Raw genomic sequence first — 22,916 nt, 5'->3', positions numbered from 1 at the left:
GGGTTTCCGTATATCCGGTGTCACAAGGTTACCCTACAGACTTTCATCAACACGTTTCGTTCGCTACGCAACGCGTCATAACTTCGTCCGATCAGCCTCTGATGAGACAATCAATGATCCACCTCGCGTAAACTGTCATGCAGATTCACTATTGTCTACCGAATGTAACTAGTTTAACAAATGTTAGTTCTAGTTTGACTCTTCAAGAGATCTTTCTACTGTCTGATATGACTTCCATTACCTTTGGGATTTCCTTATCAGTCAGACGTCACCCAACACCCAAGACGGAACAACCAAACAAAGATCTCCCGTTCAAAAAGAAAAGGGGACCCTGAAGGGAGCATTGTTATCAGGCATGATCCCTGCACCAACACAACAGGGGTTATCATCCAGTACGATTTTGACTTTCAACCATATTTTCCCGACGGTCTTGGACGGGAAATAACAATTCCTTGTTCTCAAGCTGAGAGAAGTGGATGTTTTAGCGCTCAGGTGAGGCAAGGAACCGAATGGGAATAATGTTTATAAACTGCATGGAACGGACGTAGTCTTACGCGCCGTTATAATGCAGTGCCAAGCACTCAACAGCGTGATGAGATATGTCAGGCACAGTTACGATTTGTTCCATACCTGACAAAATGTCTTGGTACGTATATATAGAACTGATTGTATAAAGTCTAAACACTGGATATAGTGGCTCATGCAATGACAGAAACTTCGAGTCCGTGCTTCGAACGCCAAGTCAAAGCTCAAGACCCTTTTTGACAATCAGTTGCTCTTCCCACAGAGTAACCTCGACGGGAACTATCAAATATGTCTCCAATAGCTCAACTATATGTGATACGTTAGTAATAACAAACCCTTTCTTATGCGCCGATAATTAAGAAACACAGCCGCCAGAGTTGTATTCCAGCTCGTCTTCCCCCCTGACAATCAGCCTTGGCGTGGTTTAATCGGGTTAGCGAGTGTCAGGTACTGCAAAGTCCCACCAGAACGGCGACAGGGGGAAACGGTCTAGTCATACTGGACGTGATATTCCATCCATACAGAGAGCGGAATGGATGTCTAAACTTAGCTATTCCAGATCGTAAAAAATAAGACCCTGGAAAAGTTTACAGAGGCAGCCGCCAAAGCGCAAAACATAAAACCCTCCCGTAGTCCATCTTTTTAGTGACAGACAGGATATCCCTCTCCCTCTCTGTACTCGGTTTCTTTTCGAGTAGTTCTTTCGTTTATTTCGTTTTTCTGTTTCAATTCTAATACCGTCGTTATTATCATTATTTAACTAATTTCACTAATGGACTCGGCATCTCTCATTTAAACCAACAACAACAATAACAAACAACACACTCGTTCTCACAACAATCAACTATACTTACCTAATTATGGTTCAACTCAACTCTATGGCTCTCGGAGCCCTCTTACTTTCTCCCCTCGCTTCCGCCGCTCTAACCAAGTGTCCCACAAAGGAAGCTACTTGGACCGCCCAGTCTGGCGCTGGCTACTCCATCTGCAAAAACACCGACTACAAGAACGGCGGAGGCAGTCTCAAGGTTGTCAAGGATGTTCGAAACACCAACGCTTGCGCCCAGATCTGCAACCAGGACCCTCGATGTGTCAAGGCCGTCTACGACAAGAAGGGCCGCATCTGCCACGTCAAGGATGAGAACAACGCGAACCGCATGAACTGGGAGTCCGACAACAACTTTGACGCCATCACTCTCACCAACGTCAATGAGGGACGATTCATCGCGACTTGTCCCACTGGTGGTCACCAGTACCGCGCCCTCAAGGGCAAGGGAAAGACTTTCAACGTTTGCTACAGCACTGACTTTGTCGGCGCTACTGCGCGCCAGATCAAGGTTGCTACCCTTGCCGCTTGCGCTGATGAGTGCTCCAAGATCAACACCTGTAAGAAGGCTGTTTTCGATAACGAGGGCAAGGTCTGCCACATCAAGGCTGCTGAGCCCAACGCCTCCCTCTTCTGGGTTCAGAGCAAGCGATTCAGCGTCGTTCAGCTTCCTTCCGCCGTCAAGCCTGCTACCCAGGGTCGCTGGTCTGACATCATTCGTCTTCCCGTTATTCCCGTCGCTGCCTACGTCGTTCCCCAGTTTCCTCAGTCTCAGCAGCTTCTCTACTTCTCTTCCTGGGGCCCCGATGCTTTCGGCGGTGCCTCTGGCCGCACTCAATTCGGTGCTCTCGATCTCCCTACCGGAGCAATTGCTCAACGTGAGGTCGCCAACACTCACCACGACATGTTCTGCCCTGGTATGAGCCAGCTTGGTGACGGTCGTATCATCATCCAGGGTGGTTCTGATGCCGAGGCTGTCAGCTTTTACAACCCCAAGGATAACACTTTCACCCGAGGACCTAACATGAAGATGCCTCGTGGTTACCAGACCTCCACTATCCTGTCCGACGGCCGTGTCTTCACCATCGGAGGTGCCTACTCCGGTCCCCGCCAGGGCAAGAACGGTGAGGTCTTTGACCCCAAGACCAACAAGTGGACCATGCTCGATGGAGCTGACGTCAAGCCCATGCTTACCAAGGACCACGAGGGTATCTGGCGTGAGGATAACCACGCTTGGTTGTTCGGATGGAAGAAGGGCAGTGTCTTCCAGGCTGGTCCTAGCACTACTCAGCACTGGTACAGCACCAAGCAGAAGGGATCCGTCCGCACGTCCGGCAAGCGAGACGATGTCAACGCCATGTGCGGTATGTTTGTCATGTACGATGCTCTCAATGGCAAGATCTTGACTGCTGGTGGTTCCCCCGACTACACCAACTCGAACGCCAACAAGCACGCCCACATCACCACTATTGGAGAGGCTTACGCGCCTGCTGCTGTCAAGCGTGTTGCTGACATGGCTTTCCCCCGTGGCTTCGGTAACGCTGTTGTCCTCCCTGACGGAACTGTTCTTGTCACTGGTGGTCAGCGCAAGTCCCTAGTCTTCACCAACACTGACGGTATTCTGATTCCTGAGCTGTTCAACCCCGCTACCAACAAGTGGACCCAGCTTGCTCCCCACGCTGTTCCCCGCAACTACCACTCTGTTTCCATTCTTCTCCCCGACGCCACTGTCTTCATCGGCGGTGGTGGTCTTTGCTACGTCAACAAGATTGGTGGTTCTACTGCTGGCTGCGACAAGACTGCTGATCACGCCGACGGAGAGATCTTCCAGCCTCCTTACCTTTTCAAGAAGGACGGTTCTCTCGCTGACCGACCTCTCATCTCTGGCATTGTTCAGAAGGGTGTCAAGGCTGGTAGCACCCTCAAGTTCAAGGTCACCAACACTTCTGGCAAGGTCACCATGTCTCTTGTTCGCATGGGTAGTGTTACACACTCTAGCAACACTGACCAGCGACGTGTTCCCCTGACCAACTTCTCTGTCAAGGGCAATGATTACTCTGTCAAGCTGCCCAACGACAACGGTATCTTGTTGCCTGGATACTACTACCTCTTTGTCATGTCAGCCGGTGTTCCCAGCATGTCCAAGACTGTCCAGATCGTGCTATAGTTTGGCAGATCTTAGATCCTTTGTATACATAGATAGTTTACCTTGAGATAATACATCTATATATTAGTTTTCATCATTGCTCTGGTAACCGCAAGTTTCTGACCTAAATGTGTATATATGAGGCCCCCTTTAACTATGTAATTGAGTTACCGATAGAGATCTTCAGTAACGCTATGGAGCTTGACTGTCGTCTTATATAACTCCCATACTAGTTATCACTCCTGCCACTACTGCCATAGTAAGAGCTGCGTATAATCCGGTTTGAACCCCTTTGCTACCATCGTTTGCAATAAAGTCACCTCCTTTGAGGGCATACTTGTCGCTTTCGACTGTTACTAACTTGCTCCCAGCATTGTCGAGAAGTCTAGCTCCGAAGTTGTGCACTGCGCCGGAAGAGAGGGAGGTGTTCTTGTCCTCTATGCCTTTGACGATGGTCTCAGGGTCCCATTCATATGAGCCCTCCGAGAGTGACAGGTTGGAAGCAAGTTCCCAACCAGACTGGTCCTTCTCGCCTTCGGTGAGCGCCAGGAACCAGAGTTGGAGTCGATGGGCCTTTGGTTCGTCTATGGATCCACTTGTTGCATTCCACGTGATGGTAATGGGTTGAGTAAGATCAAGCTTCTCAGCTGAGCTAGGACCAGTGAACTCAAAACCGTGAATGGTAGTGAAGACGCTGAAGCCAAAAGTTGAGAGTAGGAAAGCTGAACGCATTCTGTTTATTGATGTAGGCCCTGGTGAGGACCCAAGTGAAAGAGCTGGCGAGAATGGGCTGTATGTAAAGTAGGTGCAGACAGTTCAGTTGTAATTATGACTGGGAGAAACAAGGTGGAAGATTGTTGGAAAGTGGATAGAAACCAGAGAAGGAAAATGTGCTTCTCATAAATAAGTATTTATCCTAAAGATGAGAGTTATTGCAGGCATATATAACCCCGAGACGGGCAGGTAAAGAGTTTGTCATGTTGGTGTACCCTTGATCGTCGGAGCATAGTGCCTCTTTGAGCCACAGGTCCTGTGACGAGGTCCCTTGTTGCGTGGGGGAAGGTCTAGACGCGCTTGGCGCATAGTCGAAAGCGAGGCCAATGACACGTCAATTAAGCTTATTAACATATGGTCTAAGAATGGAAATAGCCGACATTCTGTTGCTAAGGAAGAGGCCAAAGTGTAGTTCGGAAGCGGACCTATCATGTGGGCTAAACTTGTAAATAGGACAAGCGACGGTGAGGAAAGAAGACAGTGGCTGAGAGACGTTGTCTTGGCGTTGGGGGTTTCACAGGGTTAACTAAGAACGTTAGGCTCAATTATCCATATTACCCCAGCGGCACAGCACCGAAACATATGGGAACCAACAACTCTTCGCTCTGCCAAGTCTAAACTCTCTGCTTCAAAACACAACACGCTCATATATTCCGGGCAAAAATAATCATTTGTTTTTACAAGAGAGGGAGGTGGCAGTGCCAATGATCCATGGCCTAATTTCTCCCGTTGGGGGCTATTTTGTGCTGACAGACAACTAACTGCATGAGACTACTACTACGCCGTGGATGATAATAAGAGATATCGCAAAGGAGCGAACCAGAATCTCGGCCGTGAGGCCTTCTAGTCGGTTGGGAACTTACACGGAGCGGGAAAGCAAAGACATGTATGAACCTTGTTCTAGGCTTGCAGGTCGAGCGCCTGGATGAGAAATTGAGTAGAATGAGAAGTATAAAAGGGCACCTATGTATCCTCGAATTATCGTCTCATCAACCCATTGTAACTCACTTCTCAGAGCACATCTACTCCTAGAATTCGAGCCTCTACCATCTTCCTATCAAGACCCCAGTTCCAAGACGCCAGCAATCATGAAGGCCATTCACGCCACCACCGCCTATTTAGCAATTCTTGCTCATCAAGCAACAGCTCGTCGCTTGAACTGGGCCGGAGAACCGCTCAAAGCACCCAACTCTATCTTTGTCACCTGGGAAACTGCCCACAGTACTGGTGATCAGATCATCTTCGCGGCTGACAGCGAGGGAAAGTCTCTTCTGACCTATGCCTGCGACGACAAGATAACCCTCAACGGCGTTTCTATCCAAGTCTCGGCTGACGAGGCTGGTAATGGAGAAATCATCGTTGGAGACACACGTTACCCTCTTGAATTTGAGATTGCCAGGTCTGGTGGAGTCGTCTGTGAAGCTCGGTGGAACGCTGATATAACCGCCGTCGAATGCGAGGTCCCGTGGACCGCTGGTCGACTTGATCTGCTCGGAAGCCTTCCGTACAATATCACGGCTGAGTGTCTTGGTCGTGCCGCTGAAGATGACCTCGCCATGGTCGGTGTCGTGTCCGAGGAGGAGATGCAAGTATTTGCTGGTGTTACTGAAGAAGAGGAAACACAGCCATTGGAACCTCAACAGCTGCAGTCCCGTCAATGCTGGGACCAAGCCCCCGTTGTCCGTAAGAAGGGCAACGGGAATCCGAAGAAGTGGAGGCTCCACAAGCAGATCACGGTTCGTACAATCCTTGTTCTAAAGGGTCTTCCCTATACTTCATGATTATAAGCTAACAAAAGTCACAGGACCGCATCAACTGCGGAAAAGGCGACTGCGAAATGAGTGCTGGCAAAGAATGGTCCGTCACTCACTCAGCCAGCTTTTCTCTCGAGGGCCTAGGAAAGGCTAGCTGGATCAGCGGCGGCTACTCTGTAGCGTGGACAAGAGGAAACTCCCAGACAGCCACCTGCGCTGGTACAAAAGGCCAGACAATCTGCGTCGCGCACTGGCATGACCACCAGGAGTATAGCGTGGAGAGGGAGCGATGGAACACCTGCGCGTTGAGTCCAATCAAGGATTCTTACTATACGTATTCGCCTTCAACTAAGGGAAGCAGACAGTCATTTTACTGCAAGCGCTCGAACTGCAAGGGCTCCGGACATAGTGGATGGGTAAAGAAAGGCAACGGTGTCTGGTAAAGACATGGGTATGTCTTGATGGGGACGTGGTTTATTTTAACTATCTCGCTATACCTCTTTCGGAACACATTAAGAGGATACCATAATAAACTATTGAAGCATTGAAACTTATCACCATTAAGCATTCGGCCATAGCCTAGGCCCTTCTGATAATACTTGGTACTTCAATATCTGGCTAGAGACTGTGGATCTTCATATGATGAGAAGCGACTTGGACAGTGATATCTCGGAAGCCTAACATTGAGTTGTTATCTCTGTATGTGAAGTGAGATACAATCAGTTGATAAAAGATCAGGCTGTCATTAGGTGCCTTGGTTAATCTGCGCGACGTTAAAGCGCGAGCGACACTTGATCTTGCGGTAACCAACGGTGTTATGATTCCAGTTGACGACAACAGATAGATTGTAAGTAAATAATAGCTACCTTGACACTTCTCAAAGCCACGACCGTGGAGGTCTAAGAGTTCAACAAGGATAATTTAATCAAGAAAACTTTGTTCAAATGGATAATGAGTGAGCAACTCATAACCCGTGTCAGTCACAAGTAACTGGTTCTCCAACTTGACACCATCTTTACCACCGACTTCACCAACATAGGCCTCGACACAAAGAACCATACCCGCTTGTATCTCTCCTTCATAGCCATATGATTCCAAATCTTCGGGATAACGAATACTCGGGTACTCATCGCAAAGACCTACACCATGAAACATGACACCATAGCGCTGAGCACGACATGATTCAGGCAATCGATGACCATTACGCGTCAGGTCTGTAAAGCGTACCCCAGGCTTAACCATCTCGATGTTGGTAGTGATGTGTTCATGAGCGATGCGGTACAGACGTTTCTGTTCAGCGGTGGGTTCGAGATCGCCACAAATCCAGGTCCGTGACACGTCGACGCAGATACCGTATACGCCGATAAGATCAGTGTCGAAGACCACCAGGTCTCCGTCACGAAGTACTCGTGGGCCACATTCCTGATACCAAGGGTTGGTGCGTGGGCCGGAACTAAGTAGACGGGTTTCAATCCATTCACCGCCACGACGGATATTTCCAGCGTGAAGTGCAGCCCAGACATCATTCTCAGTCGCACCAGCGCGCATGGCTTGACGCATCTCGCCGATGGCTGCTTCGCAAGACGCAACTGCACAGCGCATGGCCAGAATTTCGTCTGGGCCTTTGATCATTCGCGCGTGCTCAGTTACGACTTGTCCGTTGCAGACATCCAGACCCAAAGCATCGAGAGCCCGTAGCCCGGCAACCTCAATGCGGTCCACAGCTAGACGCCGGTTATTACCAGCATGCTGTCGCAGCAATTGGTCAATTTGTGTGGCGAAACGTGCGGCTTGTTCATCTGTTCGGTTGCCGGTCTCAAAGTAAAAGAACGATGCGCCCGAGCGTCTTTCATTGATCAAAGGCAGATGTGCGGAAAGATGGTTACAGCCATGGAAATCCCATAGCACCACGTAACCGCTCGCTGCAACAAAGCAGGCACGGGCGGGATTATGCGTGGTCCATAATTGCATATTGGTAGTGTCAGTGGCATAGCGAATATTGAGCGGATCGAATAGTAGAATGCCGCCGAGGTCGCGATTTGTTAATTCATCGCGGACACGTTGTAGACGATATGCTCGCATGGTCGGTAAATGAGGTGGCTGTAGGCCAAGAGCCCGCCACTCCCTGAATGCCAGCGGGGTTGGTCCGATTTCTACACGGTCATTGTTGTTGTCTGAGCCATCGGGTTTGGATGTAGCAATTCGAGTAGGGTCGATACGGCGAGCGATGGGAGGGATAGAGAAGGGTGAGATGACTTTCAATGGTTCTTCCTTCATCGTAGGTAGGAATTGGAGGTAATTATCGATGCAGCAGGTGTGGAAGAGCAAAGAAGTAATCAGACTGGCCTTTGCCACAACTGCTAAGAAGACAGTTGGACAATTGACTTCCCAAGAGATGACCTAAGCTGTTCTGACCCTGTTTGGTAGGGTTACAAGACGTGGTCTGACTGCATTTGCACTTTCATATGTCCAGAAAAGTGACAACAAGAACAAAGGGTCATCGAAGGAGGAGAATGTGTTATAAGCCTAGCGGCCATGTCACGCGCGCCTATGCAAACCAATAGCTATGTTCAACGTATAACACATCTCCTCGAGCGGTTCTGCTACCGACGGCAACAATGAGTAGATATCGGGATAGCATCCGAGAGTCAATATTGCAGCACGTGGTGTCTCCGTGTTGATATGAGTTCTCACACGTTCAGGATGGTATCTTGTGGTGAGGTGTACGAGTGCTATTCAACGAGTGACAGATAGGGGACAACCCTGAGATAAAAGATCCCCACGAATTCCATTGTGTATCATGTATCAAATACGATTTTATCTTAATTCTTCCTCCTGCTTCTCACAGACTGTATCAAAGCCACTGAAGAGACTAGCAGAGCTGACGAGCCACTACTGAATGCTACTGTCAGCGTTACACAAAGTCCGCTAGGATTGTCGTTGAATGGATTATCCTCCGCTCCGACAATATCAGACCACACCGGAATTCTCGTATCTTGGTCCGTTGGTAAGCCGCCATCTCTGTCCCACAGCCCAATCTGATCTCGCTCTGCATAGAGCTCGACTCGAGTAACCTGGCAGCAGGTACTTTCTGTGGCTGACTGGCCGTGCGGGGAAAGCAGAATCTCCAGCTGGACAGATGAAATTGCATGTCCGGTGAGTTTGCCAGAGACTGTTTCTTCCTCAGGTGACCGCAGTGTTGGCAGTGGGAAATGGAGTTTTCCAATCAGGTTCGATGGGTCTTGCAATCGATTAATTATGACTTGAAGCCTTTATGGGGATGAGTAACCTTGTGGTCTGATGACAGTACCTTGGCTGGACGGACGGACGGTAACGGGAAATTCGCCGTCGGAGATTGCTCCGTTGCCGTGAAGTGAGGAGACAAAGAACTCTGAAGGACCCGAACACATTTTTGCACTTTCGTTGATTCTAACGAGTGGTAGGTGGTTGGAGGTAATAAGGCCTTTCATCAAGTCACAAGACCATGAAATGACGATGAGAACTTGCGGGGTATATTTGCCGTCTGATACCGAGTAAAATTAGACCAAGGCAAAACATAGTCTTTGTTTGTACTTGGGATGAACGCGGACGAGCTGAAAAACATTGTCGCATCAACTTGAGCCATGTCTTGGATGAGATAATGATGAAGAAGAAAAGGTCTCAATCTCAGGTCTGGAGCTGAAAGCATGACTGCATCAGGCTTAAATTAAGCATATTTCATTTGAGAAGTGTCAATAACTAAGACTTTGTGGCTTTAACATATTTCAGCTTTCATTTAGCGACTGCCTTGATTGGGTATCGTCGGAGTATACTTTCTGATTTCCCATCTTGATAGAGGAGTAAATGTTCCGGTAAAGCCCCCGAGAGGGTAAGAATGTGACAGAGATTGAGAGAGACAAACTATTGGGATGTAGAGACAGAGCGGTGACGAGAACCAATAGGTCATAGGTCGAACCTTTGCGCTGACTGAGACACAGCTGAAAAAGCTGAAATTAGCTGGGAAACCATAAAATAATTACGAGGGGAACAGCTGATGCGACATCTTGTAGTGCAACTCGTATATAAATACAGGTTCTAAAGTCGTGGTTATAGAGTATAGGCTCCATCGCAAGCACACGACTTACTATTGTTTTCCCATAATTCACCTCTATCGCCACTCATCATGTCTATCTATATGTGTATCTGAATGCCCATCGAGCCTGAGCTTCAAGCCCAGGCCGATATGCTGTCCATACAAGAGAACCCAAAGAATGGCCATCAGCTCACGGCCGGTGACGCAGTCCCTGGTGCTCAAAGCCCCCTGGCACTTGCAATCCCTGTTGGATCCATGTGGCGAAACGGCCGCAAGCTTCGTGTGAGAATCTTGAACGGTTCCGACAAGATCAAGGCCAAGATTAAACAATACGCTGAAGAATAGAACAATTATTCTGGCGTGAAGTTTGTCTTTGTCGACTCGGGAGATGCCGAAATTCGTGTCAACGTCAACGACAATCGACGTTCCTGGTCCTACGTTGGTACAGAGAACCTTGCAATTCCAGCAAATAAGCCAACCATGAATTTTGGTTGGTTGACTGATACCACCCCAGACATGGAATTTTCTCGTGTCATCGTTCATGAGTTTGGTCATGCGCTGGGCTGTATCCATGAACATCAGTCTCCCGCAGGCGGCATTCCTTGGGATAAGGAAAAGGCCTATGCGTACTACTCCAGCGGCAATAATTCGGATCGTGAAACTGTCGACCGCAACATCTTCGATTATTACAGCTTCACGATCAGCAGATTCAGCGATGTTGACAAGTCTTCTATCATGATGTATGAGATTCAAAAGTCCATCACGACAAACGGATACTTTACTGTTTCAAACACCAAACTATCGGACACGGACAAGACATTCATTGCTACTGTATACCCGCCAAGTGGTGCAGCCACCTCTGCCCTCAAGACAGGACCAGACGTTTCCAAGTTCAACACAATGGAGGTCCGACCATGGGACAAGCCACAGGAGAAGAGTTCCAAGACTGTCAATTTCTCAAAGGATTTTGATAAACCTCCTTCCATGGCTGGCGGTTTCAACTGGCTCGATGTTGGAAACAACGCCAACATTCGAGTCAGTGCATACGCTGATGATATCAAGCAAGGTCGACTCTTGGGCCGACACAACCATCTACTCGGCAGCTTGTGTTGCGCTTCAGGTCGCTGACAACGACCCCGACTTTCAAGTTGGAAAGTTCAGTACCACTGATGATCACCCTTGGAACCGACCTCAGCAAAAGACCTCTCGTCGAATCAACTTTGCCCGAGAATTCGAAGGCACTCCCAAGGTCGTCGTCTGGTTAAGCTTGCTTGACATGGACAAGAATAGCAATTGGCGTGTTCTTGCCACAGTCAGTGATGTTTCCCCACAGGGCTTCACAATGAACATTGACACTTGGGCCGACACTATTCTCTACGCTGCTACAGCCCACTGGATTGCGTACCCAAGTTATAAAGAAGGAGTCACCAGCGGTACATACAAAGTGTCTGATATCAGGCCTTGGGATCAACCCAGATTGGAGAACTTGGGCCGTGTCGACTTTCCTGCCAACATGTTCAAGAGTCCTCCGGTGGTTCTCACTGCCTTGAACCGCCTTGGTATTGACAAGAATCACAATCTGCGAGTGAAGCTGGGAGCTACGGGAATTTCTGCCCATGGTATGGATTGGCGTATTAAAGGATGGTTTGACACAGTTTTGCATGATGTGGGTGCTTCGTATATTGCCTTGTCTTGATTCAATTGTACTTTGTCTACTGAGGTTCCTGTTGATACTGATAAGTTTGTTTAACTCAATCTATATCATTACGATACGTGCCAGTAATGGTGGCCAGTCTTGAGACGACGATGAGAGCTAGTCTATAACGCATCATGGCAATTACGATAATGAAGGCTGGCATTGCGGCAAAATACCTGAGGTGCTGAACTTGTATGAAAGTTGCGGTGATAACTATCTTGATGTAACGGACTTATCAATTCGGTCAACCGTAACTCCAGAGACCTCTGCCGAGAAAGTGAGTTACCCAACATGAATTCCACTCTTTCTCAAAAATGTCGTGGATGTTATCCCATTAATATCTGAAACGACTACATCAGGTTTAGCGTATATCAGCCAGTTGCATTAGTGTTGGATCCACAATCAAGCATACATGGACATAACAACGGAGTTAAAGGTCGGACTTAACTTTCCAAGCTTCATGAAGAACCACAACACATCATATTGAAAGTTATAAGACAGCCATCAACTCCGATCCTTGGTCTCAAACTTACAATCACATCAATAACTTCGACATTGAAATCAAGATGGTCAAGAATCTTCCCTTCGCTGACACCATGGTGCCTTCCCCTGGCTTTGGAGCCATGGGTATCAGTTTTGGTTTGGGAAATAACCTCAGTCTTGAAGAGGCTGAACCAGTGCTTCTCAAAGCGATTGAGCTTGGATGTACCTTCTGGGACACTGCGGTGCGTTTCAAGTCTTAGATTCGTCGTGGTATCAGACCTGTAATACTGACATATCTCATCTTAGGTTGTTTACCAGGCTGGCGTAAATGAAAAGCTCTTGGGAGACTTTATTCGCAAGCATCAAGTTCGCGACAAAGTATTCAGTAAGTCATCTATTCACTGTTATTACATAGAATCTAACGCCAGTAGTTGCTTCCAAGTGTGGTTTCGATTGTTTTGGCGATGGCTCAGTAACCAACTCCGCATCTCACATCAAGACATACATTGATGGCACGATTGAGAGGCTCGGCTTTACTCCCGATCTTTATTATCTCCATCGCATTGATCCCAGTGAGTTTTATTGACTTGGATGCTCTATGCAGTAACTAATCACCCATGATGTAGAAACTCCCCTTGAGGAGTCAATTGGTGCGCTTGATGAGATTCGCAAGCAACAGAAAACCAAGTACATCGGCTTGTCAGAGTGCTCTGCTGCAACTCTGCGAAAGGCCAACTCTAGTAAGGATATTCTTTTCTTCTTATGGCATGTTATTGACTGACGATTATTATAGTTGCCAAGATCGATGCCCTCCAGGCCGAGTATTCGGCGTTTGAAACAGTGCACGAAACTGATGACCTCATCGAGACTGCCAGAGAATTGGGCATTGCCTACGTTGCCTACAGCCCCCTCGGCCATGGCTGGCTTGTTGACGATTTCCCTTACCAGAGTCCAGACGACTTCTCTACGAATGACTTTCGTCGCGGATGTATGTGTCTCATCAGATTCAGCCAACAAAGTTTAAAAATACTAATTAATCTTAGCGCCAAAATTCCAAGGCGACAACTTCTATCATAATAAGAAGATCGTCGAGGAGATCAAGAGGCTTGCTGTCCGAAAAGGTGTCACATTGACTCAAATTGCACTTGCATGGGTAGCGGCTCAGGGATTTATCGCTATCCCGGGAACAACGAAGCCTGAGCGTCTGGAACAGAATTTTGCTTCTAGACATGTTGAGTTAAGCGATGAAGAAATGGCGGAGTTGCGGCGAATTATCGATTCGACAAAGCCACAGGGTAACAGATATGGTCCTAGTCACCAGGCTCTGGTTGGCCATTAGTATTCATTGTTTAGACTGTAATAGATATTGCATGTTCAATCTATGATTCAGTGTGTCTAGCAATGGAGAATAAATCCTTATCTTTAGCGTTTCTTGTAGGAAGCCAATATCGATCTAGTCCTTCCACAGGATCGTCTGTGACCCTTCTTAGCTGTCTGCGCTAGTTAAAGGTCCAGACCCTCACACAGCTGAACTGAGATGTGGACGCGTAACCTGACAACCAATCTTATCGTCGTAAAGGGACAAGCGCCTTTTTTTACTGCCAGTTGTTACATCATTGAAGCATTGAACGGAAAGTTTCAATACATTTCTCATGACCTCCGTCAAAAAGAACTAAATTTAGTCACTGACACGTACCAGGATCAAGAGCAACGTTTACGATACTCCCTTCTAATTGGACTTACTCTCGGCACTTTAGCCGACTAGCCCCGTTTATATTCGTTTAAAGGATCCATTATACGACGCGTCCAATGTAAAGGCCGCACCGTATAAAGAGAATAACAAAGTACTCATATCTTTCTCCGCGATGAAACGGGATGCAGATTAGGCTATCAAACTTTTAACTAGCGGTGTCATGATATCCCGACTAGTCGTCATCCAGCACCAAAATCTTTTACCCCTGTGATCAGAGGGGAGCACGTAAGTGCTTAGCTATGACTGGACAGCTAAGGAGAAATACCCATGCTTCTAGATTCGAACTTCAAGTCTGAGTCTCTTTACGATAAACATTCATTACCCTGCTGCGACGTCAAGACAAGTTCCACGTGTATTCCCCGGGGCATAGTTCCGCTGTCATGACTCAACCAGGGACCGATTGAAGGAAGTCAGTGTTGCCTTCGGGTCATAAAAACAGTAGCCAATTCATAGATAGACATAGAGGGGTCCATATCGTTGGACCTTTTCTCTAAGTGACCTAGTCATGTTGGATATTTCGCTCTGATGCAGCCGCTAACTACACCAAGTTAAGAAACGCCGGCATCTCTCAACTTATCCTTGCACCACGCTAAAGTTGTCGTAATCGTGGCTGGCGAAAATTACGATTATGCTCCTTATACTGGCAAGGTTCTCAAAGTGAAGGTGGTCTATGCTTCTCTATTGCATGGCTTATAATTTAGTCAGTATAAAATATGGTACAGAGAACATCCACACTTCCTTAGCTTTGCTGCTAGACAGAACTGTAGAAAGGAGATATGTCAACCTTATACCATGCCAAGACGTCGAATCCGACCAAAACTACAAATATTTGACCCAATATAACGACACAGCACTTGAATCGTCTTTATTTTAATTATCCCGTTTCGAGTCTTTCAAACATGACCCGCAAATTCACTTTGTTCAGTGTCCTCCTTCGTCCGTCAAGGTACATACGACTCTTGGCCCTTTCTTTACTCTTTATCACAGCATCATGGCCTGTTGCAATCAAATTACCTATAATTCGTTCTCATAATGGGAATATCGAGAAGGACTACCCTTTGATTGATCAACATATCTACTCGTCCAATGGTACAGGAGGTGGTAAGTGGACCTTCCAGAATGATGCTACACCCTATGATGGAACGTCATAATCCTAACTCTGGAATTAAGCATGGTATATTCCCCCGTCTTGGACTGATGAGAATCGCAAACAACCCCAAAACATTCTTGAAGCTGCCAGTATAGTTTCTGAAAGTGCTCTATCAAGGAAAGAGAGACTGTTGCCTTTCTCGAATATTCCCTTAATTGTCCACCAAACCTGGAAAACCAAGGCAGCAAATAGCTGGAATCCCAAAATTCTACCTTGGGTTGAATTGTGGCTTGAGGCTTCAATAAACCTTGAACATGGTCCTGCAATGGCATACCTATTCTGGGATGATGTCGGAATGCGTTCCCTGATCCAAGAATTTGAGAACGACTTCCTTGATACCTATGACTCAATCTTGACACCAGTCGAGCGAAGCGACGTATTTCGCATTCTAGTATGCAAGCACTTTGGCGGGATAGTAAGAAACTCTCCAATAATATTTCGTCGTTGTCTCTAATTCGTGTAGTATGGCGATCTCGACACCGAGCTCATACAACATCCAGCTTCCTGGATTGGCCCATCGGATATAACAACCTGGACAGACTGCGAGACAGGAAGTGATTACGGATATCACAACGATTCGACAATGCTAGACGACGAAACAAGAGTAGTCAATCTTCTTTGGGGCTTGGAAGCTGACAATGACCCAAATTCGGACGCTTACTGGCGTCAAAGTTACACATACCCTCAACAGCTATCGCAATGGGCATTCGCAGCTGCCCCTCATCACCCTATAGTTATAAGATATATGGACACTCTACGCAGCTATACAAAAGACAACGAGACAGCGGCTCTGAACAGTGATCCACTCAAACGAACCGGCCCTGCAGCTGTCACTCTTGCTACAAAGTCTTGGCTGGAGGACCATGTGGGATTTCGATGGACCAGCTTGACAGGAGTAAAAGATGGTGGCAGACCCAAGTTGGTGAATGATATCCTTGTCCTTCCTATAACTGCCTTCCAGTAAGTTCAACGTCTCTACGTTTCCGGCGATGCTAATTCTGCAAAGTCCAAGTCACAGAAGTTGGACTGGAACAATGGGTAGGAAACCTATGACAGATCCCGAGGCAAGATTGTGTCATCATGGCGCAGGATCGTGGAAACATTTTAATTTGGCAGGGGAGTATGGAAAGATTTGTCGAAGGCTTTTTGGTCTTTGTAGGGATTGGCCAAGAGTCACGGGATAAGGATGGTGAGATCTATTGCATTGTACGTCATCCAAAAATGAAAAACGAGCCCTTGCTTTAACGTTCCTTATCGGAAACCCATATCTACTTCGTCCAGCAGACTCCTGAGCCAGGTCCTGGCTGGCACTGCATACGACCACCACTGCATGACCAGCAGCCATAGTCCCCAGAACATTCACATTTGCCTGGACTGCAGTTGGAGGCCGGCCTGCGGCATTCTGGGAAGCAATTGCAGCGCTTTTCAAGACCGCGGAGGGATAGAAGCCCCTGTAGAATGCATTAACACCAGAATAGTATGATTGATTTTGAGATGCCCATACCTTATCGATGCCAGTGTAAGTGTATTCACCGTCCTTGACAACCGTGTTGTCAGGCTCGGGGATTGCCAAGACCTGAGCAGAGAAGAGAGCGGAGAGAAAGAATGCAACCTTCATGGTTTAGGTATTGATAATGGATGGAAGAACGAGTTGATGTAGTTGACACGATATTATCGGAGAAGGCCTGATTATTTGAAGATCTTGTCGAGGGTTTTATAATAATGGCAGAATCTCAGTAAGTATTTTCATTAGTAACTTACCCGTAAATATCCTATCGGATCACACTGATCAACCCGGAAGGAACAAAGGATTCCCCCGGAGGATCGGCTATTCATACATATGATCCTAAATCCTAGGTAACACTTGGCCAAGGACGTGCATAGTGAAGGCAAACGGAAACAGCCGTATCTAGACCAATCAAAAAAATGACGATCACTTGAATCCTACGGAATCCTCCCGGACACGAACGTTAAAATCCAATAGTTATACCAAAGTACCAACTAACACATTAACCTCCGCCAAGATTCACACACCAAAGTTCTCATAGCGGTGAGGGTAACACTCCATTCTTGAGCAGCAAAAGCTCGTCAGTTTCCTAGTACCGCTATGACATATAGCTCAAATTAGCCAAGGTCGAAAGCCTGCCAGACATTACATGTCAAAACGAAGAAATAATGCAACAAAGCATCGACCGCGAAGATTATACTGTTAGCTGATTTACGTAACAATAGTGAAATATTGAGAGTGAGAATCCTCTACCGGCAAGTAGGAAACAGAAATAAAGATAATTAACTACTCTTCCGCCGCTTAATTATCAGGGGTCATGGGAATTTAGTTTCTGCAGGGTTTAGAAGAGGAAAATTATTACTCGCTTGACATAAGAGACTCGGCAACAGAACCTTGAACATAGGACATGGCGAAAAATGATCATTCTTGGGCTAATTAACCCCTTACGTGAGATACTTGAAAAGGGAAGAAAAGATAAAGATTGTTGGTTGGAAACTTATTATTATGCACGAACTTGTTCACTAGCATACATATATAGCTGCTCATTTAGGAAGGTCGACCACTGACACCCTAGTCAGGTTACATCCGCGGTTGATTCTAGTATAGTAGGCATTCGGACTTGGCGCAGCTATTTTCCGGTCTGGAGGGATTAAATTGGGAGATCCTTCAGCACGACGTGAGACACTGGCTGGCTTCTATTACCCCTGGGACGGTCCAGACTGCAAGATGTACTTGGCTTATTGGTCGCCTGTGTTTGCCCTCTGGGCAATTTTTGCCTCTGCGGCACCACAGTGCAATCCTTCACGGTACATGACCGTCAACACATCCAATGGACCTATTACAGGACACACGACAGACAACTCATCGTGTGTCGTTGAGTATCTAGGTATTCCTTATGCCAAGCCTCCCATCAACGACTTGAGGTTCGCGCCTCCACAGCGCATCAGCTCCTATTCCAAGACCCCCTTTGAGGCGAAAGAGTTTGGCTATGACTGCCCCCTCTCGCCTAGCAAGAAGGTCGACTATCCTGATATGACACCCCAGGCCCAGCGCATCATTTCCTATTTTGCCAGTGCTGCTGGGACTCCGCAGAGTGAAGATTGCCTCACCCTTAACATTTGGTCAAGGGTCACGCCCAATTCTGCAAAGGCTAACAAACCTGTGTTGGTGTTTTTCTATGGTGGTCGTAGGTCACTAGCCTATCTTTTATTTAGAGCCGGACTAACCTTGAAATACAGGATTTGCCATTGGAAATACCAACAGTCCGTTCTACAACGGCAAATACTTTGCTGATGCCGAGGATATCATTGTTGTTACCGTCAACTACCGAATCAATATCTTTGGATTCCCTGGTACAGCGGGTGGTGTCCAGAACCTAGGTCTGCGTGACCAGCGCGCTGCCGTTGAGTGGATTCGCGATAACATTTGGAACTTCGGTGGCAACCCTTCCAAGATCACAATCGCCGGTCAGTCATCCGGAGGCGTGGCTGTTGACTACTGGACCTATGCCTACAAGAAGGACACAATTGTCAACGGCATAATTGCTCCATCTGGAAATGCGTTTAGCTTTCCCGTCAACTCTGCTGCCGTCCAGGAGAAGAATTGGGAGACGGTTGTATCTGCAGTTGGCTGTGACGGTAGCAGCGACGTAATGGTCTGCATGCGCAAGGTCAATTGGGAGGATATCAAGAAAGCGGCTGCTGCTATAAAACCTGCCTCCAGCTCCAGTGTTCTTCGATCTATCCCTCCTTTCTATCCCAAACCCGATGGAGAGATTGTCTTTTTGGATTATGTCAATCTAACCGAGGCTGGAAGTTTTGCAAAGATTCCCATCCTTTTTGGCCATAACAACAATGAGGATGGCTACTACCGTATTCCTGCGTATGGAAATGGAGTTACACCTACCGACGCCCAGGTCAAATCATTCCTTCTCGAATCCTTCACTTGCCCTGTTTCTTACCAGGCCATGGCGCGAAGAGCCCACCAGGTACCTTCATGGGCATACCGTTATATGGCAGACTGGAACAACACAAGGCTATTCCCTACGAGCGGCGCGTACCATGGTGTGGATCTGCATATGATATTTGGCGCATCTCTCGATGTCAGCGGGATTGCACCGTCTGAAGATCAGGAAGAACTAACCAAGATAATGCAGCATGCATGGTTTTCTTTCAGTGATGACCCATGGTCTGGTCTAGCGAAACTCGGTTGGCCTGAGTTCGACCCTGGTCGCGAGACATTAATTGAACTGGGGAAGGATTCCCAGGCTCGGGTAGACTTTGTAAAGCCCTCGGTGTATGACGCGCCATGCTCAACAGTTAAGATGGGAGCTCTTTCAACTTCCGTGTAGAAAACGGACGAGATTACATTGTAAATTTGTTTGCAACTGCTCTCGCCAAGTTCTTTTTGAAATACTAGTAGAAGTCATGTCTTCAACTGTCGTTACATCAGATAAATAGTTTGACATTTTATTCCCCTCATCATGTGCTTAGCAGAATGCAGTCGTTGTGGACCAGCCGATCTCATTGCCCTTGCCACAAACAAGACTCATCGATAGAACTTGTCTTGGATCCCCAGGATCAGCCCTCCTCTTCCGGCACAACGAGTCCTGGTGCCTCTTAAACATCCTTTCCAGGTATAGTCGACACCTAGACACGGTTAAACGTTCCTGGTGGTTGCTGGTTGTGGACTTGGCTCTGCTGCTTTTTGCAAGCGGGACATAAATGTCTCATCCCGAACGCGGTGCCCTACCTCCGTCGTTCAAGACACAGCAACCCCATTCCTCCCCTCCCGCATTCCAAGACCCATATATAAATCAAGCTTTACCATCATCAAGCTGATTATACTTCTTGCTGCTGCCCTTGGCCTTATCAACAGGATATTTCCTCTTTGTAATCTCAAGCTTATCCAACACAATCTTATCCGGATCGACACCTATCTTATCAGCAAGGAGTAGACAATAGGTCAAGACGTCTGCCAGTTCCTCATGCACCCGTTTTGGATCAGGCTCTGCCCCCCACTGGAAGCACTCGAGGAGCTCGGCGGCTTCGATGGAGACGCTCTTGGCGAGGTTTTCGGGGGTATGAAATTGTGCCCAGTCTCGCTCGGCAACAAAGGCTCTGAGTTTTTCTTGGATTTCTTTGTTGACCATGGTGAAGGATATAGATTGGAATGAGTTCAAGGTGTGCACAAGTTGATGTGGTGCGGGTTATATGGCTGACATGAGAGGGTTCGGTGGGTCAATACGGCCCGAATCACACCGCTCCTTGGTAGACATGATGGAAGTCATCAAGTGAGATGTTTCCTTGTAGAGACTACCACAACTAGTTCCGAGAGTCTAAAACTCAACGAGCTGAAGACTGTTCCCAAAGCTCACCCAGAATCAAAATTTGTTGGAGGTTATGAAATCAAGACGACAGCATTATTGGCTCATTCCCTTTCATGTTCCTATTATCGTTTCGGCAACTACTATGTCTTCATCTTCGTTTCTAATCAATTTCATATACTTCCACTTAGAGTACTGGCTTATACATTAATTGGTAATTATTAATTCTCGATAATTCAAATACCTCAACTTCGTAGATAATCCTCCAACGCAACGTTCAACAAACCCCTCACTTCGTCACACATCTTCCCTCGCTGGAATTCCCAACCACCTTCTTTAAATAGTTCCGTTCCGAATCCAATGGCGAACTGATCACTTCCCTTGGCCAACTCATCATACAATTTATCGATAAAATCGTCTAATGGCATGCCTATTTCATTTCCATTGACAATATCTGGTTGATGTTCTTCGTTGTGCAGCTCGGTTTGTACTGCGGGCGGGAACACCTCCACGATATGTAAAGGACACCCATCGTCACGCAATTGGTATCTTATATCCATTACAAATGCATGGAGGGCAGCTTTTGACGCATTGTAGTTTGGTGTCCGGCTCATGGCTGGGATAAGGCCCAAGCCAGCATTCATGTACACCAGGTTTCCATGAGGTTCGTTCTTCAGATGAGGCAAAAACGCTGCCGTAAGATGAACAGCTGCAGTATAATTTGTTGTGAGTTCTACTCCGAGTAGTGACAGGTCGACTTTGTCTGGTTGAGTGAAGTCGAAGCCGCGTTGCACACCTGAGTTTATTATAACACAGTCGAGATCGGGATTTGATTTGATTACATCTCTTGCAAAGCCCTTGATACCAGCCAGGTTTGTTATGTCAAAGGTGATGGCACTTGAGACATCTGAGCCGTGTGTCTTGACGAATTCCTGCAGACGCTTCCGTCGACGTCCGACAACGACAACCTTGGTACCATTCATAACAAGCTTAGACGTCAAGGCCGCGCCAATACCAGATGTAGCCCCGATGACAAGTGCTTTTTTGTAGAGCGGAGCCATATAGTCTCGAATCGATGTTGAAAGCTTTCAAGTGTTGGTTGGGAGCAATGAGCTAGTGTCAGCTCAAGGTACAATAGAAAGTAGTTGTAGAGTTCTGGCGAAGTGGTTATAGCAGCAAAAATGTGTTGTCTCAGTAGTCAGTGTCTTATTGGAGTGACAGGCGTTTGGCGAGATTCTCTGGCCCCCTTCTTATAGCTATAAGGGATAGTCCGGCTTCTTCGGTGGCTTGCGAGCCACTAAACCTTGATCATGCAAAACCACCACATTCCAGCCAAACTATGACGTCCCATAGCTAATGTGGCATGTTTGTAAAGACAAATCACCCTACACGTGATAATGGAGTGATTTATTGTTTCTCACAACGCATTGAGAAGACTTGGCTTCACGCTAGAATTCTTACCCTGGACTTCCGTTTGCAATCATAAGTGTCCTGTCACTGATAGGCTAGTGAAATAGAAGTGTTGAACACCTAAGCCAGGGCTGCATTTGGACGCGCGTATGGAACACACGAAGAATCATAATTTACCAATTGCGAAAGATGATTTATAAATAAAGAATCCAGACTCGTCGCTTCTATATCGAGTTGACAAGTGTCAAGGAGGACGCTGATCATGCCAGCAGTATGGTATGGTGCATTGTACGAAGCGAGAGACCCTGCTGGTGGTGGCCGTGGTCTTGTTGGTGTCAATGGACCGAATTTTATGTGATAGATGAGAGACTTGACATAAGGGTTATTGGCAGTCTTGGGTAAATCGGGGATGGTTAATAGACCGCCAGGATTATGTCGCCATTGTATGCCTGGTGCAACTGATAGCTCCAAGAGTAAGTCTCCCGACTCGACGTGTCTCACAAGCTCATCCGCGCTGGTTCCGCCACGAAGACGGTTCAGAATATCGTTGACATCTTGTTCTGGGTGAGACCGAAGGATATTGATAAATCTACGATGGACACTGTTTTCGCCATCCACGGCACTGTACTTGCGCTTCCAGGCTTGACGCTGTGTCTCTGTTGGCTGTGTCTCGTACGAGCATTCTGCTGAATGGCCATTGCGGACACACGCGAAGCAAGTGGGACGCTCTCCGCCACACTAGCAGACGGTAACACAGTCAGTAAATACCTGAAACACGAGATGGTTCATATTAAGCATGCCAGGTAGAAAGCAGACACGGCTTTTGTTCACTGTTATCTCACCCTTGTCTTCCGTCTTCGGCAGATATCGCACGTCGTAGAGGTGTGTTTTCGTTTGGACACGAGCTGTCTAGTAGCACCGTTACTCCCACTATCTGGCGGAGTAAGATTTCGCTGCTCCGGAGTAGTACGCGGTATCAGCGCGCGAAGTTGCT

General features: G+C 47.3%; 12 protein-coding genes across 12 annotated transcripts; 6 read left to right on the top strand and 6 right to left on the bottom strand.

The window, feature by feature from the left end:
• Nucleotides 1-1,403: 1,403 nt before the first annotated feature.
• FGSG_09093 (uncharacterized protein) lies at nucleotides 1,404-3,518 on the top strand (the record flags this gene model as incomplete). Its single annotated transcript, XM_011330397.1, has 1 exon — nucleotides 1,404-3,518. One exon carries the CDS (start codon nucleotides 1,404-1,406, stop codon nucleotides 3,516-3,518), a length of 2,115 nt encoding a protein of 704 aa, XP_011328699.1.
• A 192-nt stretch (nucleotides 3,519-3,710) lies between these two features.
• FGSG_09094 (uncharacterized protein) lies at nucleotides 3,711-4,229 on the bottom strand (the record flags this gene model as incomplete). The annotated part of the gene is made up of 1 exon (XM_011330396.1): nucleotides 3,711-4,229. The coding sequence occupies one exon, from the start codon at nucleotides 4,227-4,229 to the stop codon at nucleotides 3,711-3,713; it is 519 nt and encodes a 172-aa protein (XP_011328698.1).
• A 1,130-nt stretch (nucleotides 4,230-5,359) lies between these two features.
• On the top strand, nucleotides 5,360-6,468 carry FGSG_09095 (uncharacterized protein; the record flags this gene model as incomplete). Its single annotated transcript, XM_011330395.1, has 2 exons — nucleotides 5,360-6,007; nucleotides 6,076-6,468. The coding sequence occupies 2 exons, from the start codon at nucleotides 5,360-5,362 to the stop codon at nucleotides 6,466-6,468; spliced, it is 1,041 nt and encodes a 346-aa protein (XP_011328697.1).
• Nucleotides 6,469-6,946: 478 nt separating this feature from the next.
• Nucleotides 6,947-8,302, bottom strand: FGSG_09096 (uncharacterized protein; the record flags this gene model as incomplete). Its single annotated transcript, XM_011330394.1, has 1 exon — nucleotides 6,947-8,302. One exon carries the CDS (start codon nucleotides 8,300-8,302, stop codon nucleotides 6,947-6,949), a length of 1,356 nt encoding a protein of 451 aa, XP_011328696.1.
• A 2,311-nt stretch (nucleotides 8,303-10,613) lies between these two features.
• Nucleotides 10,614-11,225, top strand: FGSG_13513 (uncharacterized protein; the record flags this gene model as incomplete). The annotated part of the gene is made up of 1 exon (XM_011330393.1): nucleotides 10,614-11,225. One exon carries the CDS (start codon nucleotides 10,614-10,616, stop codon nucleotides 11,223-11,225), a length of 612 nt encoding a protein of 203 aa, XP_011328695.1.
• Nucleotides 11,226-12,359: 1,134 nt separating this feature from the next.
• Nucleotides 12,360-13,615, top strand: FGSG_13514 (uncharacterized protein; the record flags this gene model as incomplete). Its single annotated transcript, XM_011330392.1, has 6 exons — nucleotides 12,360-12,518; nucleotides 12,583-12,661; nucleotides 12,708-12,848; nucleotides 12,903-13,016; nucleotides 13,070-13,264; nucleotides 13,320-13,615. The coding sequence occupies 6 exons, from the start codon at nucleotides 12,360-12,362 to the stop codon at nucleotides 13,613-13,615; spliced, it is 984 nt and encodes a 327-aa protein (XP_011328694.1).
• A 1,313-nt stretch (nucleotides 13,616-14,928) lies between these two features.
• Nucleotides 14,929-16,143, top strand: FGSG_09098 (uncharacterized protein; the record flags this gene model as incomplete). Its single annotated transcript, XM_011330391.1, has 3 exons — nucleotides 14,929-15,130; nucleotides 15,365-15,594; nucleotides 15,643-16,143. 3 exons carry the CDS (start codon nucleotides 14,929-14,931, stop codon nucleotides 16,141-16,143), a joined length of 933 nt encoding a protein of 310 aa, XP_011328693.1.
• Nucleotides 16,144-16,352: 209 nt separating this feature from the next.
• FGSG_13515 (uncharacterized protein) lies at nucleotides 16,353-16,797 on the bottom strand (the record flags this gene model as incomplete). The annotated part of the gene is made up of 2 exons (XM_011330390.1): nucleotides 16,353-16,375; nucleotides 16,452-16,797. 2 exons carry the CDS (start codon nucleotides 16,795-16,797, stop codon nucleotides 16,353-16,355), a joined length of 369 nt encoding a protein of 122 aa, XP_011328692.1.
• A 1,116-nt stretch (nucleotides 16,798-17,913) lies between these two features.
• On the top strand, nucleotides 17,914-19,537 carry FGSG_09099 (uncharacterized protein; the record flags this gene model as incomplete). Its single annotated transcript, XM_011330389.1, has 2 exons — nucleotides 17,914-18,373; nucleotides 18,426-19,537. 2 exons carry the CDS (start codon nucleotides 17,914-17,916, stop codon nucleotides 19,535-19,537), a joined length of 1,572 nt encoding a protein of 523 aa, XP_011328691.1.
• A 465-nt stretch (nucleotides 19,538-20,002) lies between these two features.
• On the bottom strand, nucleotides 20,003-20,338 carry FGSG_09100 (uncharacterized protein; the record flags this gene model as incomplete). The annotated part of the gene is made up of 1 exon (XM_011330388.1): nucleotides 20,003-20,338. The coding sequence occupies one exon, from the start codon at nucleotides 20,336-20,338 to the stop codon at nucleotides 20,003-20,005; it is 336 nt and encodes a 111-aa protein (XP_011328690.1).
• Nucleotides 20,339-20,757: 419 nt separating this feature from the next.
• FGSG_09101 (uncharacterized protein) lies at nucleotides 20,758-21,573 on the bottom strand (the record flags this gene model as incomplete). Its single annotated transcript, XM_011330387.1, has 1 exon — nucleotides 20,758-21,573. The coding sequence occupies one exon, from the start codon at nucleotides 21,571-21,573 to the stop codon at nucleotides 20,758-20,760; it is 816 nt and encodes a 271-aa protein (XP_011328689.1).
• A 469-nt stretch (nucleotides 21,574-22,042) lies between these two features.
• On the bottom strand, nucleotides 22,043-22,711 carry FGSG_09102 (uncharacterized protein; the record flags this gene model as incomplete). The annotated part of the gene is made up of 2 exons (XM_011330386.1): nucleotides 22,043-22,660; nucleotides 22,691-22,711. The coding sequence occupies 2 exons, from the start codon at nucleotides 22,709-22,711 to the stop codon at nucleotides 22,043-22,045; spliced, it is 639 nt and encodes a 212-aa protein (XP_011328688.1).
• Between the last annotated feature and the right edge of the window lie 205 nt (nucleotides 22,712-22,916).

Source organism: Fusarium graminearum, chromosome 4 (assembly GCF_000240135.3).
Source record: "Fusarium graminearum PH-1 chromosome 4, whole genome shotgun sequence".
Taxonomy (NCBI): domain Eukaryota; kingdom Fungi; phylum Ascomycota; class Sordariomycetes; order Hypocreales; family Nectriaceae; genus Fusarium; species Fusarium graminearum.
Note: the sequence above shows the minus strand (reverse complement) of the source record. Positions and strands in the feature narration are given on the sequence as shown.